The sequence below is a fragment of the Anopheles nili genome, chromosome 2 (assembly GCF_943737925.1).
Source record: "Anopheles nili chromosome 2, idAnoNiliSN_F5_01, whole genome shotgun sequence".
Taxonomy (NCBI): Eukaryota; Metazoa; Arthropoda; class Insecta; order Diptera; family Culicidae; genus Anopheles; species Anopheles nili.
This window is the reverse complement of record NC_071291.1, coordinates 54,650,290-54,670,031: the sequence shown is the minus strand read 5'-3', so window position 1 is coordinate 54,670,031 and position 19,742 is coordinate 54,650,290. Positions and strand designations below refer to the sequence as shown.

At 50.1% G+C, this 19,742-nt stretch overlaps 3 protein-coding genes across 3 annotated transcripts; 1 reads left to right on the top strand and 2 right to left on the bottom strand.

Moving 5' to 3' along the window:
• Window positions 1-660: 660 nt before the first annotated feature.
• LOC128732296 (lysophospholipid acyltransferase 5) lies at window positions 661-3,736 on the top strand. Its single transcript, XM_053825483.1, has 5 exons — window positions 661-742; window positions 1,288-1,512; window positions 1,600-2,094; window positions 2,167-2,471; window positions 2,543-3,736. The coding sequence occupies exons 1-5, from the start codon at window positions 661-663 to the stop codon at window positions 2,903-2,905; spliced, it is 1,470 nt and encodes a 489-aa protein (XP_053681458.1). The 3' UTR covers window positions 2,906-3,736.
• Window positions 3,737-3,854: 118 nt separating this feature from the next.
• Window positions 3,855-14,211, bottom strand: LOC128726289 (mucin-5AC). The gene is made up of 9 exons (XM_053820092.1): window positions 12,758-14,211; window positions 10,221-12,718; window positions 6,816-7,018; window positions 6,618-6,747; window positions 5,650-6,047; window positions 5,432-5,572; window positions 5,076-5,361; window positions 4,543-5,003; window positions 3,855-4,468 (listed from the first exon to the last, which is right to left on the bottom strand). Exons 1-9 carry the CDS (start codon window positions 14,209-14,211, stop codon window positions 4,388-4,390), a joined length of 5,652 nt encoding a protein of 1,883 aa, XP_053676067.1. The 3' UTR covers window positions 3,855-4,387.
• Window positions 14,212-15,933: 1,722 nt separating this feature from the next.
• On the bottom strand, window positions 15,934-17,686 carry LOC128730439 (UDP-glucose 4-epimerase). Its single transcript, XM_053823485.1, has 4 exons — window positions 17,344-17,686; window positions 17,144-17,269; window positions 16,525-17,063; window positions 15,934-16,432 (listed from the first exon to the last, which is right to left on the bottom strand). Exons 1-4 carry the CDS (start codon window positions 17,584-17,586, stop codon window positions 16,288-16,290), a joined length of 1,053 nt encoding a protein of 350 aa, XP_053679460.1. The 5' UTR covers window positions 17,587-17,686; the 3' UTR covers window positions 15,934-16,287.
• Window positions 17,687-19,742: the final 2,056 nt, after the last annotated feature.

Genomic DNA, 19,742 nt, shown 5'->3' with positions numbered 1-19,742 from the left:
GCCTAGCGGATTCCCCCCTACCCAGACCACCGTGTTTAAACCACGTTTTTCATTCCGAGCTTTTCCCATGGTCGTGACGCGTGTTACGCGTACGCGGTGGCCCTCTTCCGTTGCGTAGCTCTTTCGCGTGCCAGAGCTGCGCTGGTCATCGATCGCACCCAAACGTGAAAGCGTTACGCATCTTGTTTGCTGTGCACCGCGATAGTGGGCCGGTACTGTGAAAACTGTGTCACGCTGCCACCAGCACGTCGCAATAAGGCAGAAAAACAAGAGCTACACTCAGAGTAGCACAGAGTGCCCCCAGTGCCGCAGGAGGCGCGTGAAGGCGAAGGCCATCGCAAAAGTGAAAAGTTCAGTCGACGGTCGACAGTGGCGACGGTGGCACTGCATATGCAATAGCAGCCGATAGCGTATTCAGCCTTAAGCGGTGTGTTGTGATAAAATACGCAAAACTTATATAATTTTGTATGAACCAGGTCGAACGTGTGGTGTACGCAGCGCGAACTCGAGTACAACAACGTGTGGCGCGTGTGTGTGTGTTTTTGAGCCTCGGCAGCAGGACTCCCCCAGGACAATTCTGAAGGTAGCACGCGTCAAGGCCGAGTTGGGACACCCGCCAGCGTCCAGCTAAAGAGGAAGGATTCTGTACCGCGCGGAAGCATGATAAATCCTGTGGAGGTGCTGGCCAGTGCAAGCGGAGCATCGGCTCCTGCGATCCGGCTGATTCTTTCCGTGCTTTTGGGTAAGCTAATGTTTCCCAGTCCTTTACATTACCGCATCGTAGCAGGCCGCGCAGACCATTGGCTAAGAGTGTGTAAGGCGTGCGGTGTAAATAACCCCACCATTCCATCCGTTGGGCTTCCCGTGTCTATTACGTCGACTTATTAGCTCGTGGCGAACGCATTAGATAGGTGCAGGCGTGGGTGATATAACTTAGTGCAGGGGTTTGCGGTTGGCCACCGTAATGCATGCAAAACGCCGCGGAGTTCGGTCTCGGAATCACTTCATTTCGCATTTTCCTCAAATCCACTACGCGCTGCCGGTATCGATTGATGGGCTGCCACGCTGCCGACGGGCATATATTTTTAGCCGTTTTATATTTAACGCGCCTCCGCTAAAATGCCATGTGCTGATGTGTGTGTGTGTGCGTGCTTTTCTTTTTCATGCTCTTTTACCGCCTCCGGCTCGATGTGCATTCCCGGTATCAACGTGACGCGGCAACGAAAACAAACAATCACAACATAACAAAACAACAATAACGTCGTCGTCCACCTCCCCGGGGCTCAGCCTACCCAATCGGATTGCTCTACCGACAGCTGAAGCAAGGATCGACCCAGCGGAACCTGTACATTGCCTTCACCGGTCTATCGATCGTGGCGTTCAACTATGGCACCGACATCTACCACAGCCTGCTGGCGGTCGCGGTTACCTTCGTGTGTAATGCCGTCCTCGGCACGAACAAACTGCTGGTGCCGGTGTGCTTCACCTACCACATGGGATATTTGTTGATCGGTAAGCGCCATTTGTGCCCCAAAATGTCACGCATTCGAAATACCAGCGCATAATGTCGCTAAAGCATTCCCTTGCGCACTTTTGCAGGATACTACTACACGACCAGCGACACGTACGACATTAAGTGGACCATGCCACATTGCGTGCTCGTCCTGCGGTTGATCGGGCTAGCGTTCGATCTCTCCGACAGCCGGAAGAAGGAACGAGATGGCAAACCCGACGCCAAATGCATCCCGGCCCCGTCCCTGCTTGAGCTGGTAGCCTTCACCTACTTCCCGGCCACGGTGCTCGTTGGGCCGCAGTTTAGCTTCCTGCGCTACCAGCGATTTATCGCTGGAGCCTACGAACCGTACACGCAGGGTGCACCTGCCTACGCGACAAAGAAATTCCTGCAGGGCGTGTTCTATCTCGTGGTCAACCAGGTCGGCACGCAGTACGTGTCGGACGCGTACCTCATGTCGGCGGAATACGAGCAGGAGTCGCTGTTTATGAAGCACATCTACCTGGGGTGCTGGGGACGGATCACGCTGTACAAGTATATTTCGATCTGGCTGCTCGCGGAGGGTGCCGCCGTGATTTATGGTAGGTTGTGGGATCATTCACGCCCCCGGGGAAAACAAAACAATAACACGTTCTGTGTGTTTGCCCTCCCAGGTTTGACCTACATCGACGCAAAACCGGGTGATCGAGAGTACTGCTCGGACGAATTATCCGGTTGCAGCAACATCAAGGTGGGTGTGTTCGAGAATACGAGCAAATACGGTCACTACGTCGAATCGTTCAACGTTCAAACGAACACGTGGGTCGCCAACAACGTGTACAAACGATTGCGCTTCCTCAACAACCGCATGCTTTCGCATCTCGGTGCCCTGTTCTTTTTGGCGATCTGGCATGGCTTCCACAGTGGCTACTACATTACATTCCTGCTGGAGTTTATGGTCATCCGCATGGAGAAGGAGGTACGTTGGGTGGGCGTGAAAGAGTTAACTGTTCAACGGGTTTTCCATTGTGGCATCCCTCCCTATTTCAGGTGGAACCGATTTTCACGAAAAACGAAAAGCTCCAACAACTCCTTCAACAACAACCGTTGCTGCGGGCGCTCGTTTTCGTCGGGCTGAAGTACTACACCATCGTTTGGGCGGGCTGGTGTCTCGTTCCGTTCGTATTTTTGAGCTTCCACAAGTGGTGGCACATCTACACGGTGGCTCGTTTCTCTGGCTTCATTCTGTTCATCGGTGGAAACATTTTCCTGGCACCATTCCTGCGAGCCGTACTGCCTAAATCGTCTTCTTCGTCCTCCCAGGCGGCGCCTGCAAAGCCGACCTCGTCCTCCTCCGCTCAAGATGATAGCGCAGCGTCCGGTACGAAACCGGCCGCCAAGAAAGACATCTAACCGACTTATCCCCGCATCCCGGTTTGTCACAACACCCTTCGTGAGAAGGATCTGTGTTCCGCTGAACACTCGCAGCTGTACGTACTGGAGCGCCGTCGTGCGCCATCAACGTGAGATCTCGTTTTAAACTTTGCGGCGGACGGTTGGATGAACGATTTGATACATTTTCTTTTTTACCCTTCATTTACCTTCCCTCGTTGCTAATGAGACAGAAAAGCGTGCTCTAAGAGTGTATGCTCAACGGAACGATTGCGCAGAGCATGAAGAAAAATTCTAACAAACAAGTATATTCGAAGCCATCCTCTTGCATGATAGCCTATCAGACCCTTAGCCTAAACAGCGTATATTACTGCTTGAAAGCGATTGAGATCGGTTGCAATTGAACGATTGTAATAAATTTGCTTCGTCGATAACTATATAGCATTACACCAAACGTTGCCGAAGCACTTAAACCCGTAGGAGACAGGAAAAACAAAATCTTAATATTCTATTCCCGTTTTTACTATGCTCCGTACCTTAACCGTTCTTCTCGTTATCTTCCAAACAGCAAGTGGAACAAGACCGTACCAAGACAGTGAATATTTATCCTTCCAGAGTGAATTATTTTCGCGGCTTCGTGCACGCGGGTGACCGCAAAATCGGATAGTTACCCGTGTAGCACCGTGTTGCCACGCGTTATCCCTGGCGGTTTGTTACTGTGGCGATGCGAAATCCACGAGATAAGATAACTGCGACCCGTGAAGAGCGGGATTAATTTTAGAAGAAGCCCTAGAATAAAGCAGTACTAGTCATATTCTGCGTTACGAGAGACGTGAAACAAGTTAAAGCAATTTGCGAAATATAATCACGGTGTTTTCATGTTTTTTTTTCTTTTTCCATATCACCAAACGGAACTAGCAAGGGCGTACGAGAAGAATCGCATTCGCACACCGTTTATGGAAGCGTTCATGATTTATTTTCTCTCTCCTAAAATTAACCTATCGTTTAAATTTTGTCGTACACTTTACATGAGCTATACACATCAAGTAGAGGCTTGTGGTATTGCCTTGGCGGGCGCGATCTGAAACAGGACATATGCGCGATCATAATTCAATCATTACACAGATGCTCCTGCGTTGCTGAGTAATTACAAACATATAAAAGCGGCGTCAGTACGATGAGATGTGAAGTAACATTGCTTTTGCAATGCTTTCGAAATAAGAAATCAGAAGTAAATGATGTAGTTTACAGATCGGTCGAAGAAGGAAGAATCTTCCGGTTTGTGATTCGAATGTGGTTGCGATGTGAGTGATTTGCGCTCCAAGCAGGACGCGCTTGACGGATGTTAGTCGGATGAGTAGTGTGTGAGAAAACGGGGATCAAAATAACCTTCATTCTCATGGGTTGTTTTCGTCATCTTACCGCGTGCGATCGTCTGATTTGCATTACGTAGTACTATATGCTTTTGACTTTGGATCGAAGCTTCCAGATGCGCGCTTCCTACTATTGTGAAGTGCCTTGAAGACGATACTGCTTCTCCAAGTACTCGATGTCGGCCCAAATGCTGCGGACTTCTTTGAAAAGCTGTAATAAACAAGAATACCCCGCTTGGTGTTAGTGTGCGTCCAGCCCAGCATGTAGAGTCTCTTTGCATTCACCATCGTGAGCCAATGTTCGTCGGCAAGCAGCTCATTCAGGATAACGGTCGCTGCCTTGCTGGAGTCGGTTGCGATCTGTTGATTGACGCGCTTGGCACACTCCACGAACATCATGTACTTCTGGTGGCAGATCTTGTGGAGCAGCTCGAACCGTCCGGAGCACGTTCTGCACAGTTGGAAGTTCTTTTCGCAATATTGCGAATCCGTGGGCGCCAACGTGGCACTGTTGTACGTTTGACCCTGTAGCGTGATTCGCACCGCAGTACCGGGCTGATGGCAGGCCGTACAGTGCTGCATCATGTTGAGCGACGCGTGTCCCAGCTCGGTCATGATGTCATACGCCGGGAATATGGCCAGTGAGGTGATGATGTTACGCGGCCAGGGCGTTATCTGGATGAGGCGTCGTCGGCGATCCTCCGTAAGGCTGTCGATTGTCTTTACCCTCGAGAGGAAATATTCATCTACGGAAAATGATAGGAAGGAATCAATCTTTCGGCTTGTTTTTTCAACCCGTCAGTCACCTTCTCTGTTACCTTGTTCTTGAAAAATTTCCTTCAAAAAGTTCGAATCCAACGCTTGCGATATCAGCGTTTGTATGTACACCTCGAACACGTCCTGGTAAGCCTTCGTATCGTCCATCGCTTTCTCCAGCATATGGTTCTGGCTGCCGGAAGCTACACCAGCTCCAGTCGCTGGAACCACAGCAGCAGGCATTTCGTTTCGCATAAACTCAACGATCGATTCGAGTTGATTGTGCACCCGGAAACGGACCGGAATTCGGACGTACCCTTTCTTCGAATCTTCATTCCACGCTGAGTACTGCGAGAGGTTAAACGTACGGAAAATTAGTTTAACATTCGAACAAGAGAACACGCATCACATGGCTTACCGTCGTTACATGCCGGTAGAGAACTTTTCCGCTCTGATCGTTAAATGGTTCGTACTTTTGCAGCAGCATTTTACCATCAACGCGCCATATCGGAGGATAATCCTGGCCCATGTCGGCATGCTCCGCTACGAAATCACCCACCTGTGGAAGGTAAACGCAAAACGATGAAATAAGTGAAATAAAGCGATGCATAAGCTGGAATTCTGCACACTACTGACCTGAAAGTCCCAACTGCTTCTAGGATGAGTACTGGTTTGAGACGTCACGCTAGCAATAACGTTGCTTCCGGCGGCATTGTATGTTTGCTGTGACTGTTGCTGCACATTGTACTGCGATGGCACATTTTGGAGGGAGTTGTTTGCTTGCTGTTGCTGCTGCTGGGGATAGAGCACTATTTGCTGGCCATGCTCCTGTTGTCCACCGAGCTGTGGCATTGACGGCATTGATTGCACGTGTTGATGCATCTGGTGTTGATGGTTCGATGATGCGCTTTGCTGCTGCATTCCCGCCATCGTTTGCGAATGGATCGAACCGGGTACACCACCCGTACCGTTCGGATTCGTCTCATCTTCACTACCGTAATCGAAATCGGCTATACCTGCGCCTGCTGCCGCAACTGCAAGAATGAGGAAGCAAGGGTTTAGTCACGCGAGTCAGTATCTCTAACGTACGATTGTTGATAGTTTTAAAAAAACACTCGAACTAAGAATATCCGCTTAATTGTACATTGGGCACATAGATAAATTACCGTCGGCGGCAGGACACGGTTAGTTCCACAGCGTCAAGAGGTATTTGATGATGAATGATGAATTATTTTACAGATGGAAACAGACACGGAGCGCATGTAACGTATAAGCAATATTGGGAGCAGTACGAGTAGAATGGTAAATAGTACATGGTAAAGCATATGATGAAATGCAGTGTATTGAGACAGTTCAATGAAGTTAAGCAAACAAAACTATTTAAATTAATTGCCAATTGTTATAAGTTAAATCTGTTTTGTGCTGCAGATGCTCACTAATAATAGAATTTGGATGTACGATAACTAATTTTGGCTATACGATAAATGTTATTTCACAACACCGATATCAAAGAATGTTGCAGAACGAGCAATTAAGCTAAAATAGGAACAATCCTATGCCAACGATTTTCCAGCTGGCACAAAGAGTAACCAAAGGATACAGACCTGAGAGAATGTTCGAACGTGCCTGCGAATGCTTCACCGATTGCCGATCACCGCTCTCGTTAAGGACATTTTTTATTTTCTTCATCTTTCTCTTCCCATCCAAGAACATCTCGTCTTCATCGTCAACATCCTGAAAGAACGGTTTAAAAATGCATTAAACAAATCATCCGTTGTAGGATCGTGGTAAGACACGCGTACCTTATTTACATCTGGTGTCCAGGCAGGATCGGAATCGGAATCGTTCCCAAAGCCGGCCATTTCGTCTAGGTCATCTAACGTTCGCGCATTCGAGTCGTGCGTTGTGGAATGCACAATTATGTCCTGCTGCAGCTGTACCGCTTTCGCTTTCGCGCGCCGATTCGTCGTTGGACGTCGTTGTGGGACAATGAGAGGATCGGAGCCTTTGATGTATATAAAAAAATGTTAAGTTATATTTACCACTCGGGCGATATCCCGGAAGAACGCGCCTTGCTCTCCCTCGAAGATACTTTATCCTTTTTCCCGCATCGTTTTAGCGCGCTATCCTTCAGCAACAGCATCATTGCACAAGAGCTGCAGACCTTTCCTCGCGTTCAGTTTGATTTTTGTTTTGTTCGGAACGGGTTTCAACCGCGATTCTTGTTCGGATCGAACGTAACAGAAGTAGCAACACGCAAGTGGAAAAGTCGTCTCGAAATTTGGATAATGAGGAACCAAAGGCAGCTTTTCTAGCTGCACCCAACTGGTTCTTGGGTGGGTTTTGTGGGTGATGTCCGCGATCGAGTAATGATCGCGCTTGCTATTTCGATATCCTGCGTTGATCGTATTTACAGATTCAACGAAAGCTCAGTCTCCGGCAAGCAAAGTTCGCCCGTGCTCGTTGTTTCACTAGTTTATTTTCATGTTTCCAAAACAAATATTCCATTTCCCCCCGGGGTGCTACCTCTGTTACGCTTTACTTAACGAAAGAAAGAAACAAATAACTAATCGAATTCATTTGTATCATAAAATCAAAGGCTTTATATTCTCTTCAAAATTTCACAACGTGCTCCTCTCCGCCCGTCTTTGCTCTCGTCTTTCCTCCTTTCGGTCTTAACGAAGCGAACCTCTACAAACCACAGATCGTGCGGCACCTGCTGCTGCCCAGCCCTTCACAATAATAACTATCGCCATGCCACAATAACTCCTAAAGCTATCTGTCATTAGCCGCCTTGTGAAAATATACAAATATATGACTGCGGTGAATTTAATGAAGAAAATAAAATAAACGGCAAAAGATACAAAGAACAAAAAAACACAAACCGAACGTCCTTGTCTGTGAGTCTTTTCTATATCCTCCGGCTGCGCATGCTACACTACCTTTTGCTTTAAAATTTAAACAATTCGACATCTGTCGCGGCCGATCACTTTATGGCATATATACTTTTGTTACTTTTCCCCCGCTCATCATCGATGGCGCATGATTCGGCACGCTAGTTGTGATTCCGGCTATGCCAGGTAAGCGATTAAACAAAACCCACTCGCCTATTCCAGCTAGGTTTGCCAAAATATTGTCCCTTGCGCCTACGTTATGGTTTAGTACAAAATCCCTTGCATCACCTGCACGGCACGGGGCGCAGTAACGAGATTGCGGCATCCCTTAAACGCTGAACCGGGTGTTCAAGCTGGCCTTAAAATGACTCCCCCCACAAAACGAGAAAAATCTGCTATCACTAAATCTCTCTGTCTGCTCGTGTTTGTGGATCCGCGAGCGATCATCTTCTCTTTAAATAATCTTTTTCTTTTTCGCCTAGCGACGTCCCTCACTATTTACAACTATCGATCTCAATTCCATGCTGCTGCTTTTCAATTAAACACTGGTTCCTCAGCTAGCGCAAAAAATTAATTCAATCCTTTGCATATTTTCAAACAAATGGCACCTCCGATGTGATCAGATGTCATTTGATTTCTGTTGTGGGCAATAGCTATCCCTAAAAGTACCTCAAACTAGCGACCAACGAGTACCTTTTTCACCTGCCACTGTGGCGGGTGTCCTTATCCGTCTAGTAGCAGTTCCTACGCAGTCCCAGCATATAACAGAGAGCTCTTTTTTCATCCCCCTTAAAACCAGTAGAGGTTAGCACTGGAACGCCGTACAAACAGAGCGATCGGTACCGCGCCATGTTTGCGTGAATTCGTCCTTTTCCTTCAAGCAAAAGGAGAGCTCGTTAGTGATCGGAAGCAGTCGCTCCAGCCGATCTTAAGTTTAATTTTTATCACAGAGATTGCAAACCAATATCGTTGAGTATTTGTTTTTGTTTGTCTTGTGTTTTGTGTAGCAAGTTACTTTACACACACACATACACGCACGCTTACAGTATAACATCCTTTCTCTTTTTTTGTTCGTTTACTACAACAGACCGGGCTGGGAGGACGTTTTTCCTCATCACTAGCGAGCTCGTTCGCCAGCAAACAAGTGAATTTGGATTTTGGAGTCATAGGATAATTGGCGGAGAGAGAAACTACAAGCGTTCCGTATTAGTGGGGCGCGCCCGACCGATTCTCTTGCAGTGTAGCAGTAGTGTGTGGTTTGTGTTTAGCGATTAGAAACTCTGGTAGCACCCCGCGCTGGAATTGTTGGAATATGTGAAACAACTAACAGGGAGAAAGCAAGTGAGAGCGTAAAGGAGAGAGAGAGCTAGCAGGTACATACATAAACATCGAGGCTAAACATCTCAAGCTTAGCTCTGTGTTTTCGACCCGCATACCATAGCATACCCCTTCTCTAGTCGGGGTATGTCCTACCGGACGTTAAACATCCCCAGTGACAACAATGGCACATTCTCCGTACAGGGATAAATAAAGAATCGGGAGGAAGGAAATAAAAACGTATATCAAGGCGTATCATCATCATCATCATCAGCACCACAGTGATGGTTTACCACCGTTGCCTTCGCAGGTGCAAATCGTACAGGCTAAATGGAGCCACATCGTCGGATTGTTGCTGCTGCGAATGCAAATGTTGTTGCAGGTGAGCATTGTGATGTTGTGTTGTTGTGTGATGCTGCTGTTGATGCTGCAGCTGCAACTGTGGATGCGGTTGCTGAGCTTGATGAGGATGCGTATGATGATGGTGGTGGTGGTGGTGAGGATGATGATGATGATGATAGTACGACTGTTGCATGATTGCGTGTTGCTGCTGCTGCTGTTGTTGCTGTTGTTGCTGCTGGTGTTGCTGCTGCTCCTGATGTTGTTGGGACAAAATTCCAACGCTATTCGGAGGCATAATATGTTGCGGCGGCGTACCGCTCGTTTGAGCCGAATGCAAATGCACATTACCCGTAGGCGAGGACGCTAAGGTTTGCTGCACGGAGGCCGATAACGGCGAGGAAGGTGGTTCTGCAACTCCCGCCGATTGCTCCGCCAGATGTCGCTGCTGAAGGTAGCGCGCTTTTTTCGGTACGCTAACAGGCGTCGTTGGTGGTTGCGGAACGATGGTGCTGCACGGGTGTTGCTGCTTTTCAGTTGCATCATGCGCCAGGTCCACCTGCTGTCCACCACCTGCAGCACCACCGCAACCGGCACCGCCAACGATTTCCGTGCTCGGTACGGCCGTACGGGCGTACGGTACTTGGGGTGCATTACCTTCGGCATTGCCCGTGGTTGGGAGTGGCCTTCCTGGTGTCGCGGTGCTGTTGTACTTTCGTTTCCGGTTTGCGTCCGCCTGCGACTGCTGGTGTTTGGGAGTCTGCAGAGCAGGAATACTATAATTAGCGGATGGGTTCTCACTCTGCGGTTCCTCGATACCGTTACTAACGTCGTGCTGTTGTTTGGCCGCATCGGGCTGGGTGTTATTGTACTGCGCTCCTTTCGGGCTTGTGCTGTTGCTTCCGTGCGACGTCGCGTTCGTCGGTCCCGTGGTTCCCTTGGTTGCCGTGGGTCCGGTTACGGGCACAGTCCGAGCCCAGGTCGGTTTGCGCCCGGAGCGTGGCACCGGCGGCGGAGATCCTTCCCGTTCGCCTTGCAGAAATTTCAGGTAGCTCGCCATGAAGCCCTTGTTCATGTTCTCCGGAATATTGAGCTTTTTGGGCGCGTTCGCCACGGAAGTGGTTCCGTCCGTTTCGCCGGCGCCCGCCCCGCTAGCCGCGGGTCTGCTTTGGGCCGGACGACGCGCGTTGCTGCCGTTGTGTTCTGCAAGAAAGCCAAGTTCTTCCTCTATATTGGGCACCAATACCATCTCTTGGTGTGACGGTAACGTCCATCGCTGCTGCCGGTCGTCTTCGCTCCTGCCACCTGCGTGGTGTTGCGAAGACGTGTACGAAGACGGACTGCTGCCTTTCGGCTGTGTTAACCCGCTCTCGTTACTACTACTCGCTGCCCCTCCGGGTGGGCTGTGCAGGACGACTTTATCGCCCACTCCGACGTGGTGCAGCTGATGGAGCGAAGGGTGATGATGGGAATAGTAGAGTGGGTGGGGATGGGGCGGGGAAGAAAACAGAGCAGACGAAGAAGCCGCCAACGTTGATGGGGAATTGTTTGCCGAGGAAAACCCAACCGAGAGGGCGTGCATTGGGGAGTCGGTCGGGTACGGCGGAGGTACTCGAGCCGGAAAGTTGTTGTTCTTGCTGCTGCTGCTGCTACCGCTATCGCCACCGCCGCCACCATAGTGCCATCGAAGGTCAGTAGTGCTACCGGTTCCATCATGCTCCGTCTTGATGGACACACGCTCCTTGCGGTGATCTTCATGCGACGGAAGTGAAACTTCTTCCCGCAAGGGCAGTCCATTAGCTTTCGTTTCCGTTTTGCTCACAGTGCCCGTATCTGCCTTTTTCCGTCTAGATCTGGTTCCACCACCACCGCCCCGAGAACCTTTCGCAGGTTTACTCGGCTCTAGCGTTGGAGATACCTTCCCAGGGGGTACCTGCTCCAGCGTGGGTCGTTGTAGATTTTTTACCATCATCATTGGATCGTGTTTGGCCTCGTTGGAGGATTCCCAATGCGGCGCTTCCAACTGTTGCTGCTGTTGCTGAGCGGTGTTGAGTGGATATGGCAACGGATGCGATTGTTGCTGGGCACGTGTGATTACGGAATGGTAGGCAAATTGGTGCTGATGCTGAGAGAACGTCTCAGCGATCGGGGTGCATTTAGTGTGATCTGCGCCGTTATTCCCAGGTGTTAACGTTGGCTGATCGAGAATGAATAGTTGGGGCGGCTGCTGTCCGCTACTGGACATCGTACCATACATGGGCGTGTAACCTGCCAGCGTGGAAGGAGAACCTCTCCGTGGTGGATTGCTGTTGCAGGACGAAGGTGATGAGTAATCGGAAGAAACGCCCGACGAGGTGGATGATGTGGAACCAGCCGCTGGTGAGGACGATGGAACGCGTGACAGCGCGGAGTTGGTGGTGGCGTTGGGTTGCGAGGCGGCCGCAGCAGCAGCGGCTGCAGCAGCTGCAGCCATTGCCAGCATGTGCTGCACGTGAGGAGGATATGATTGCTGAGCCGCTGGCTGCTGCTGTTGCTGATGCTGCTGCTGTAGCAGATGCTGTTGTTGATGCTGCTGGTGATGGGGATGCTGTGCGGTATCAACATCACTAGTACCACCGGACCCGACCGACTCGCTCAAATGCGAGCCACCGAAACTACCCGAAACCGATGAGGACCTATATACGAGTGAGGCACTGGTTCTGTTCTGCTGATATTGCTGCTGTTGTTGCTGGGACTGCGCGTTTGTATTGCTAGTACTACTACTACTACTACCGCTATTGCTACTAGAACCGTTATTATTGCTATTACTACCATTACTGCTAGACCCTGCGCCGTTTAGCCGGCTAATCTTCGACAGTTCCACGCTGGTGTCCGTCATCGAATAGCTGATCGGTGACGATTGCGGTTGCTGACTAACGATCATCTGAGAAACCGTTTTCCCTGCACTACCTGTGCCGTACGAGGACGGCGAACCTAACGCGGCCATTCGAGTCTTGCTCCCACCGAACTGCAGCACAGCCGGCGGCGAGTGGTTCGTCGACGGTCGTGGCATTGAGAAATGATTCAAGGAGTGATGCTGAAAGAGTGGCTGTTGCTGGAGCTGCTGCTGCTGTACTACAAGTCCTGGCGAATGAGGATGCCTTCGATGGGTGGCGCTAGCTTCGGCGATTGGCGAACGGATCGAGGAATAGGACGTCCCGGGACCGTTGCTGTGCGCCAGGATGATCGATGAAGACGTGGGCAAAGGAGAAGGAAGTGCCGGTGGAGTGCGGATGGAAGCGAACTTGTAATCCGACAACGCGCCGGAGGACGATCGGGCGGACGCGGGGCTGCTCTGCAGGAGGAGCGAAGACGTATCGCGACCGACGCTACCGTCACCTGAAGAAGGACAAGACTTACTTGTAACACCGGTTGCTTGCGCCGGTGGGTAATGCGATCCGCTCGGGTGTGAAGATTCGTTAACTGCACCGTATGAACTGCTGCTGTTGGTGTTGTTGCTGTTGCTGCTACTGTTGCTGTTGTTGTTGCTGCTGCTTCCGCCGTTGTTATGGTTGCTAGTGGCGCTTGGGACAGCCGTTTGAAAGTAGCTCCCAGGGGCCGAGTGATTGGGCGCAGATTGCCCGACCGTTTTCGTGACCACATTTATTGCCGGTGACGAAGAACGACCAATGACGGGAGACGAAGCCGCCGCCACTTTAGCCGTCAATGGAGGAGCTAATTGCTGTTGTTGATGTTGCTGCTGATGTTGCTGATGGTGTTGTTGTTGTTGTTGCTGCTGCTGCTGCTGATGTTGCGCGTGATGTAGCGTGTTGCCGTAGTGAGAGCCAAAGTTTTCGTATTTCGTCACCACCGGAGCACCTATCACGGGGTTGGTGTTGGACGAAGGGCTCGAGGGTATCACGTTTTCGTGTGGCATGATACCGAACGGGCTGGGCAGCTGGTTGCTATTGTTCTGCCAAGAATTGGCCAGTCCTGTCGCACCACCGGTACTGCCACCCGCCACATTCGGGCCATTATTTAGCGTGCTGTTGTGAGTGGTGGTGGCTTGCTGTTCGAAAAACGAAACCAGCGACTGTTGGTGCTGGGCAACCGCTGCCGCAGCGCTCGTCGCCGTCGACGCTGAGTAAGTATCGCGCAGATTGTCCGGCTGTGGCTTTCCACCGGTTGTCGATGCGGCTGCGGCCGCTGCCGCCGCTGCTGCTACGGCGGCTCCTGGAGTCTGAGCCTGAATCAGCACCGGCCTGTGTTGGGTGTTTATCGTGGTGCCGCTTGAGGCTGTGCCACCCGCGCTATTGCTGCCACCACTTGAGGTACTGTAGTGTGCCGGTTTCGGGCTACCGGTGGCCGCTGCATGGTGAAACAGCGGAGAAAACACCGCATCGTACCCCGAGACACCGGCCGGTGATAGGAAACCGGGCGGATTAAACGGTCCGCCCGTCGAACCGAGGGTGGTCGTGTGGGCGGCTTGCAGTAGTAGCTGAGAGGTGGTCGACGGTACACCTACGCCGACGGAAGCGGCCGCATTGTGATGCACGGTCAAACCGGCCGTACTGCCGGCGGTTGCCGTTGCGAGATGGTGATGGAACTCACCGCCCGCAGTCCCCGGTATGCGATTGTACGAGTAGGACCATGGCCCGACCGGATCCATCACTGGGGTTGCGAGTGGGTTTTGCCTTTAGTGTGGCCACCAGCACACACCGCGCTTTTCTATGACTGGTCGATGGGCCGTCAGGATACGGCTGGGGTACGTTTGGAGCGTCCGTCGCTCGGTATGCTGCGCTTTTCTCCTACCAATTATCCGAACCACTTTCATGCATCCTTCATCGCGCACTTTGTGCGTGGCTTCCGCGGGCATCCGAGATCTGCAACAGAAACAAACAGAAGCGTCAGTAACACGACCCAAAAGGGAGGCGAGAGAAATATAAATGCGGCTTCTCCACAAACACAATCGCGATTTTCTTGCCGGCGTACGGTTCCCCAGCATCATAAACTCCGAAAAGTGCACCTGTTTTTCCCTGTTCATGCAATTTTCACGCACTACCGGCCACACGCGACACAAGCAGACGAGATTACATCGCACACAGCAGGCGGGTACATCAATACGCACAAGAGTCGGTCTTCTTTTTCGCTTCCTTTCCCCGACGCATACGTGCGGTCGCTCGAATACGTGGATTACATACGCAAGAACGTGCAAAAAGCGCGTTTAGCTTACGCCATTCGATGTAGTTGTGTGCAGTGCCGAAATGCAGCGAATTACAGCTTCCCTGCATCACCTGTGCACAGGCACTTGCGTCCCGCGCACGGCCCTAGTCCATTAGTGGGCCGACGATTCGGAGTAAAGAGCGCCACGGGGAAGAGAGGGGTCGTTTTGACTTTTCGCACATGAAGCGCGTTGTCAAGAAACAAAATTTCACACACGGCCACCTTCACAATGCGAGAATGCACGTGCAATGCGAAACATGCTACTTTTTCGGGACCATTCGTATTCATCGCCAACCTAGCTAACCTTTCACGCGGTTGCAATCACCGTTCACAATCGATAATAGTAATCCTGCTGCCACTGGTTGTTGTCGATGGCACACACGCACCAATTACCTTGCAGCTTTTGTGTGGGGGACAGAGCGCGGAAGCTCTTTCGATGCCAGGAGGCTGAAACACTAAAGCACGGCGCACAGCTTCGTGCGGAAACAATCTTCCCAAAACACTACACACCTGATGTGCGCCCTCGGTGTAATGTACAGGCGCTTGGCGAATTGCCCGCTTCTTCGCGGTGGCCACGGACTGCTTGCGTATATTGTTCAAGGCGATCCAGGTGCAGGGTGTAGGGCTTCCTACCACCCAGCTAGCACACGTATCACAGAATTCTTCACGTTCCCGACATACACTTGTTGTTGCGCGTACCGACCGGGTCGAGATTTACGCCGCACCGTACCGAAACGCGCTTATTTTGTTGGCGTTTTCGAAACGAAAATAAAGCCTTCGCGTTCTCAAAATGTCCGCCGCGAGTTTTTGCGTATGCTTCATGATGTGCGTGTGCACCGCACACGCATTGGCATGTTGACTTGACAGCGTTCGGCATAGAGATTATTTTCTTGAATGTCATCCTTACAATACGGGAATCGTTTCGACAGTTTCCTGTGAATTTATCTTTTATGCAATTTATTTTTACTGTTTTAAATGATAAATTCAGTTACAGGCTTGTATTGCAAGTTTAATAATATTCACTCACAGTGAAATGTTTTTGTACATGATAACGACGTTGAAAATACTTAGAAATTGCACAGAATGCACTCTGTGCACATCAAACAGACAATTTGAATAGAAACGAAAACATGTTTGTTTTTTTTAAAGAAGGAAACACTTGTCGGAATCATACATAAATCATTTATTCATTTTTTGTTTATGCATTTCGCGAAACCACAAAACAGCAATGCATTAAAAACAATAATACATGTGCAGCATTATGTATGTGCTTAATTTTACTAATCCAATCATTTGCTGCATCTTACAAGGCTATTCATGCCCCCGGAGGTTGTTAGTGTACGACAAGGGCAAGATAGTGTCTACACGACCCAATTGCACTAAATTGAATAAAGAATTGTGCTACGGAAAGCGTTAGAGAAATGCAACTAAAAGGCATAAAGCACTGTACGAAGGAATTGTTAGTCATAACTGCTGCAAATGCAACGTAACTTTGGTGCAATTAGTAACGCCTTCTTCCCCACTACCCGGCAAACCCGTTCGGGTTGCTCCTCTGCCAGTTCCAGGTGTCCTCGCACATCTCATCCAGTCCCCGCTTCGCGGTCCATCCGAGCTCTTTGGCGGCGAGTGATACATCTGCATAGCTGGACGCAACGTCCCCAGCACGTCTATATGGGGTGTGTTAGAAGATTACACAAATTCACAAGTGCTTTCGAGTGGGTGGTTATCGTGATAATGTTACAGAGGAAACGGTTATTACCTATCTACAATTTCATACTTCACCTCCCTTCCAGATGCTTTCGAGAAGGCTTGAACTACTTCCAACACCGAGTACCCGCGGCCCGTTCCCAGATTATACACACAGAACCCACCGATCGTCCCTCCTGTCAGCTTATCAATCGCCTTCACGTGCCCTTCAGCCAGATCGACGATGTGAATGTAGTCCCGCACGCCCGTCCCGTCGGGCGTGTCGTAGTTGTTGCCAAACACGCGCAGACAAGCCCTTCGTCCCACAGCCACCTGTGAGATGTACGGCATCAGATTGTTTGGTTCGCCGTTCGGATCCTCACCGATGCGGCCCGATTTGTGCGCCCCGACAGGGTTGAAATAGCGCAGAGAAACGACAGACCAGCGAGGATCCGACTCGCATAGGTCCTTCATGATTTCCTCCGTGAAGTACTTGCTCTTGCCGTACGGGTTCGTACAGTTCCCCGTCGGGTGGCTCTCCGTCAAGGGAAGCTTCTGCGGTTCGCCATATACCGTTGCACTCGAGCTGTAAACTATTTTAAACACCCCGACCTTCAAGCGTACGTTGGAAGAAAGCACATATTTGCAGTTAAGCCTTCACACGACCTGCTCTCTCCACGACAAACACCTACCTCCGCCATCACTTCCAACAGAATACTCGTACCGGTAATGTTGTTTTGGTAGTATTTCAATGGGATTCGGCATGATTCACCGACGGCCTTCAGGGCAGCGAAATGCACCACACAATCAACTTTATGCTGCGAAAATTATTATACCATTAGTTCAGCATCTCTGCCCGATTCCGAGGAAACACACAGCCCCATATACAAACCTTCTGAAAAACGCCCTTCAACTCGACCCGGTCACGAATGTCCACGTCATAGAACGTTATGCTTGCACCCGTAATTTCCTGCACCCGTTTCAAAGACTCTGGCAGCTTCGAGCATTCACCGCCACCGTACGCGTTGCATAGGTTATCCACACAAATGACCGCATGTCCCGCGTTCAGCAGCTCCAGTACGGTGTGCGATCCCACAAATCCGGCCCCACCGGTGACGAGAATGTTCAGTGGCATGGTTTCGTGTTGCTCTTGGTTCTCTGCTGGTCACAAAATTTTTGTCACACGATGCCGCACGGTGAACTACCACGCAAATGCCTACTGTGTGCTTCGTCTGGCCACGGCACAGCTCATCTAATAATTCGTTTGTCCGGCACAGCGAACCGCAGCTTTGCGGGACACACACGCATCTCTCATCAGCACTTGTCGCGACGCCTTATCAAACTAGGCGTTTCAGTGTATGGGCAGCTGGTAGCGATATGTTTTTCTCTATTTTTCCGTCCTTACCCCATTCATTCGAGTAAACGCTGTGGCCTAGGCACGGAATGTAAACAAATAATGTTTAAACAATAACTGACGTATGTGTGTGACGTTTTAGGCTAGCCTTTTTTCAGCACTAGAACTACAGGGTTTTTATACCGATGCGTAATGTAGGTAAGTTATTATACTGAAACGTATTTTATTAGAGAATCGAAATTTAATCTGTTTAACATTAAGCGAATCGTTCTATTGCTCTTGGCCATAAAATGTGTCTTAGGCTATCGATTATTTGCCGTCAGGTTTCATTTACCCTGATAGGCGCTATCACAATCCGACATCAATCATCGTACTTGGTGTAGCTCGCAAGCAAGACAAAAAAAACGATTTACAGATGTACCCAACTTATCTTTAATGTCTTTGGGGAATGTTTCCAATGGCTTTCAACCGTTCCCTGAGTTTTTCCATCAACGCATCCATCGAGAATGCAGGGTTTACTTGAGTTTGATTTGCGCTCAAGATGCCGGTCCTTGTCGTATACTCGCGTACCACTATGCGCCTGGAGAATATCCGTTTCCACCAGTGATCCAAAAATGGCGATGTCAAGCCGAACGGCAGTACGCGCACATTACGCGACGTTTTCAGATGGAAGTCTTCTGCAAGATGCTCTATCACGAAGGGTAAGTACTCCGAAGCCGGCAGGTCCTGGGGATAACAAAATTAAAATGAAAGCAAAGGTTAATCTAACCAAATAGACGCTCGCTCAGGGCCAGTTTCTCGAGTGGCCAACGTTTAAAGTACAAGTTCATTACCTCGTCAGTCTTGTAAGCGGCCGACAGCGTATGGTTTACAAAACAAAGCACGTTGTCCGCGTGGTCTTGGGGACAGTTGTACGCAACAGAGGGCGGTATCTGGTGTGGTTGAAATGACAGGCCCAACTTTCGGAATGTTTCGCTTGACCCCAGCTTCATGCAAAGGTCGATAGTGTCCATAAGAACGTTTAACATCGTGGCATGATCGCTCAGCTCCATGGACGTCTCTTGGTAGATGACGGATGGGTTAAACCCGATCCAACGATCAGACGCTTGTTCCTTGACGATAATATTCACCTTCGCGTTCGGCTGTATACCTTGTCGGCTGTTGACCGTTCGATCACCATCCGCTTTGGATAGCGTCTCGATGAAAAGCTCCGTTGCAAGCAGACAATATGGCTGCTTGGTGGACTCGTGAACGATCTCAGAATTTGGGTGGAGCGCGTAGATTGGCGCAATAATGGGGCTCTTCATGGCAATCTCGAGTGGAACTTTGTGCAGAAGCTCTGTTAACTCGTTTTCCAAGAGGATTTCTGCTTGCGAAAGCAGCTGATAGTCTTCTACACATCTTCCGGCCACAATCACCTCCTCTTTGGCGAAGATATACTGCGTGTTGAAGTTAATGACCACTTCTACGCCTAATGCCGTTGACGACGCTGAAATTAGACGAGAGAGATCATGCTGTTTATCATCCGTAGCTTCACAAATACGAACATTATTATTCTCACCCTTATTGTAGATGATCCTCTGAGGTCTAGCATCGGTCAGCATCTTTAGATTGGGATCGACGGCGTACAGTTGCTGAAGGGGTGGGATAAAACTTGACGTTTGGTTCGTAAACGCGATCCCCGGTTTGGAGCCGTGCAGAAATGGATCGATAAACTCGTAACCCAGATAGTGCGCACTTTCAGCGAAGAGGTACGACACCTCCAGCCACAACTTTGATGGTTCGGATGGTTCAAGCACATCGTTACACCGGTTGCCCTTTAACACTAGCACCGTTTTATTCGAATCCCGCGCGGATAGATATCTCGCCACGCTCTCCGCCACGTGGTCTCCACCTACGACGATGTACGCAAAATGGCTGTCTAGTGCGATCGAGGA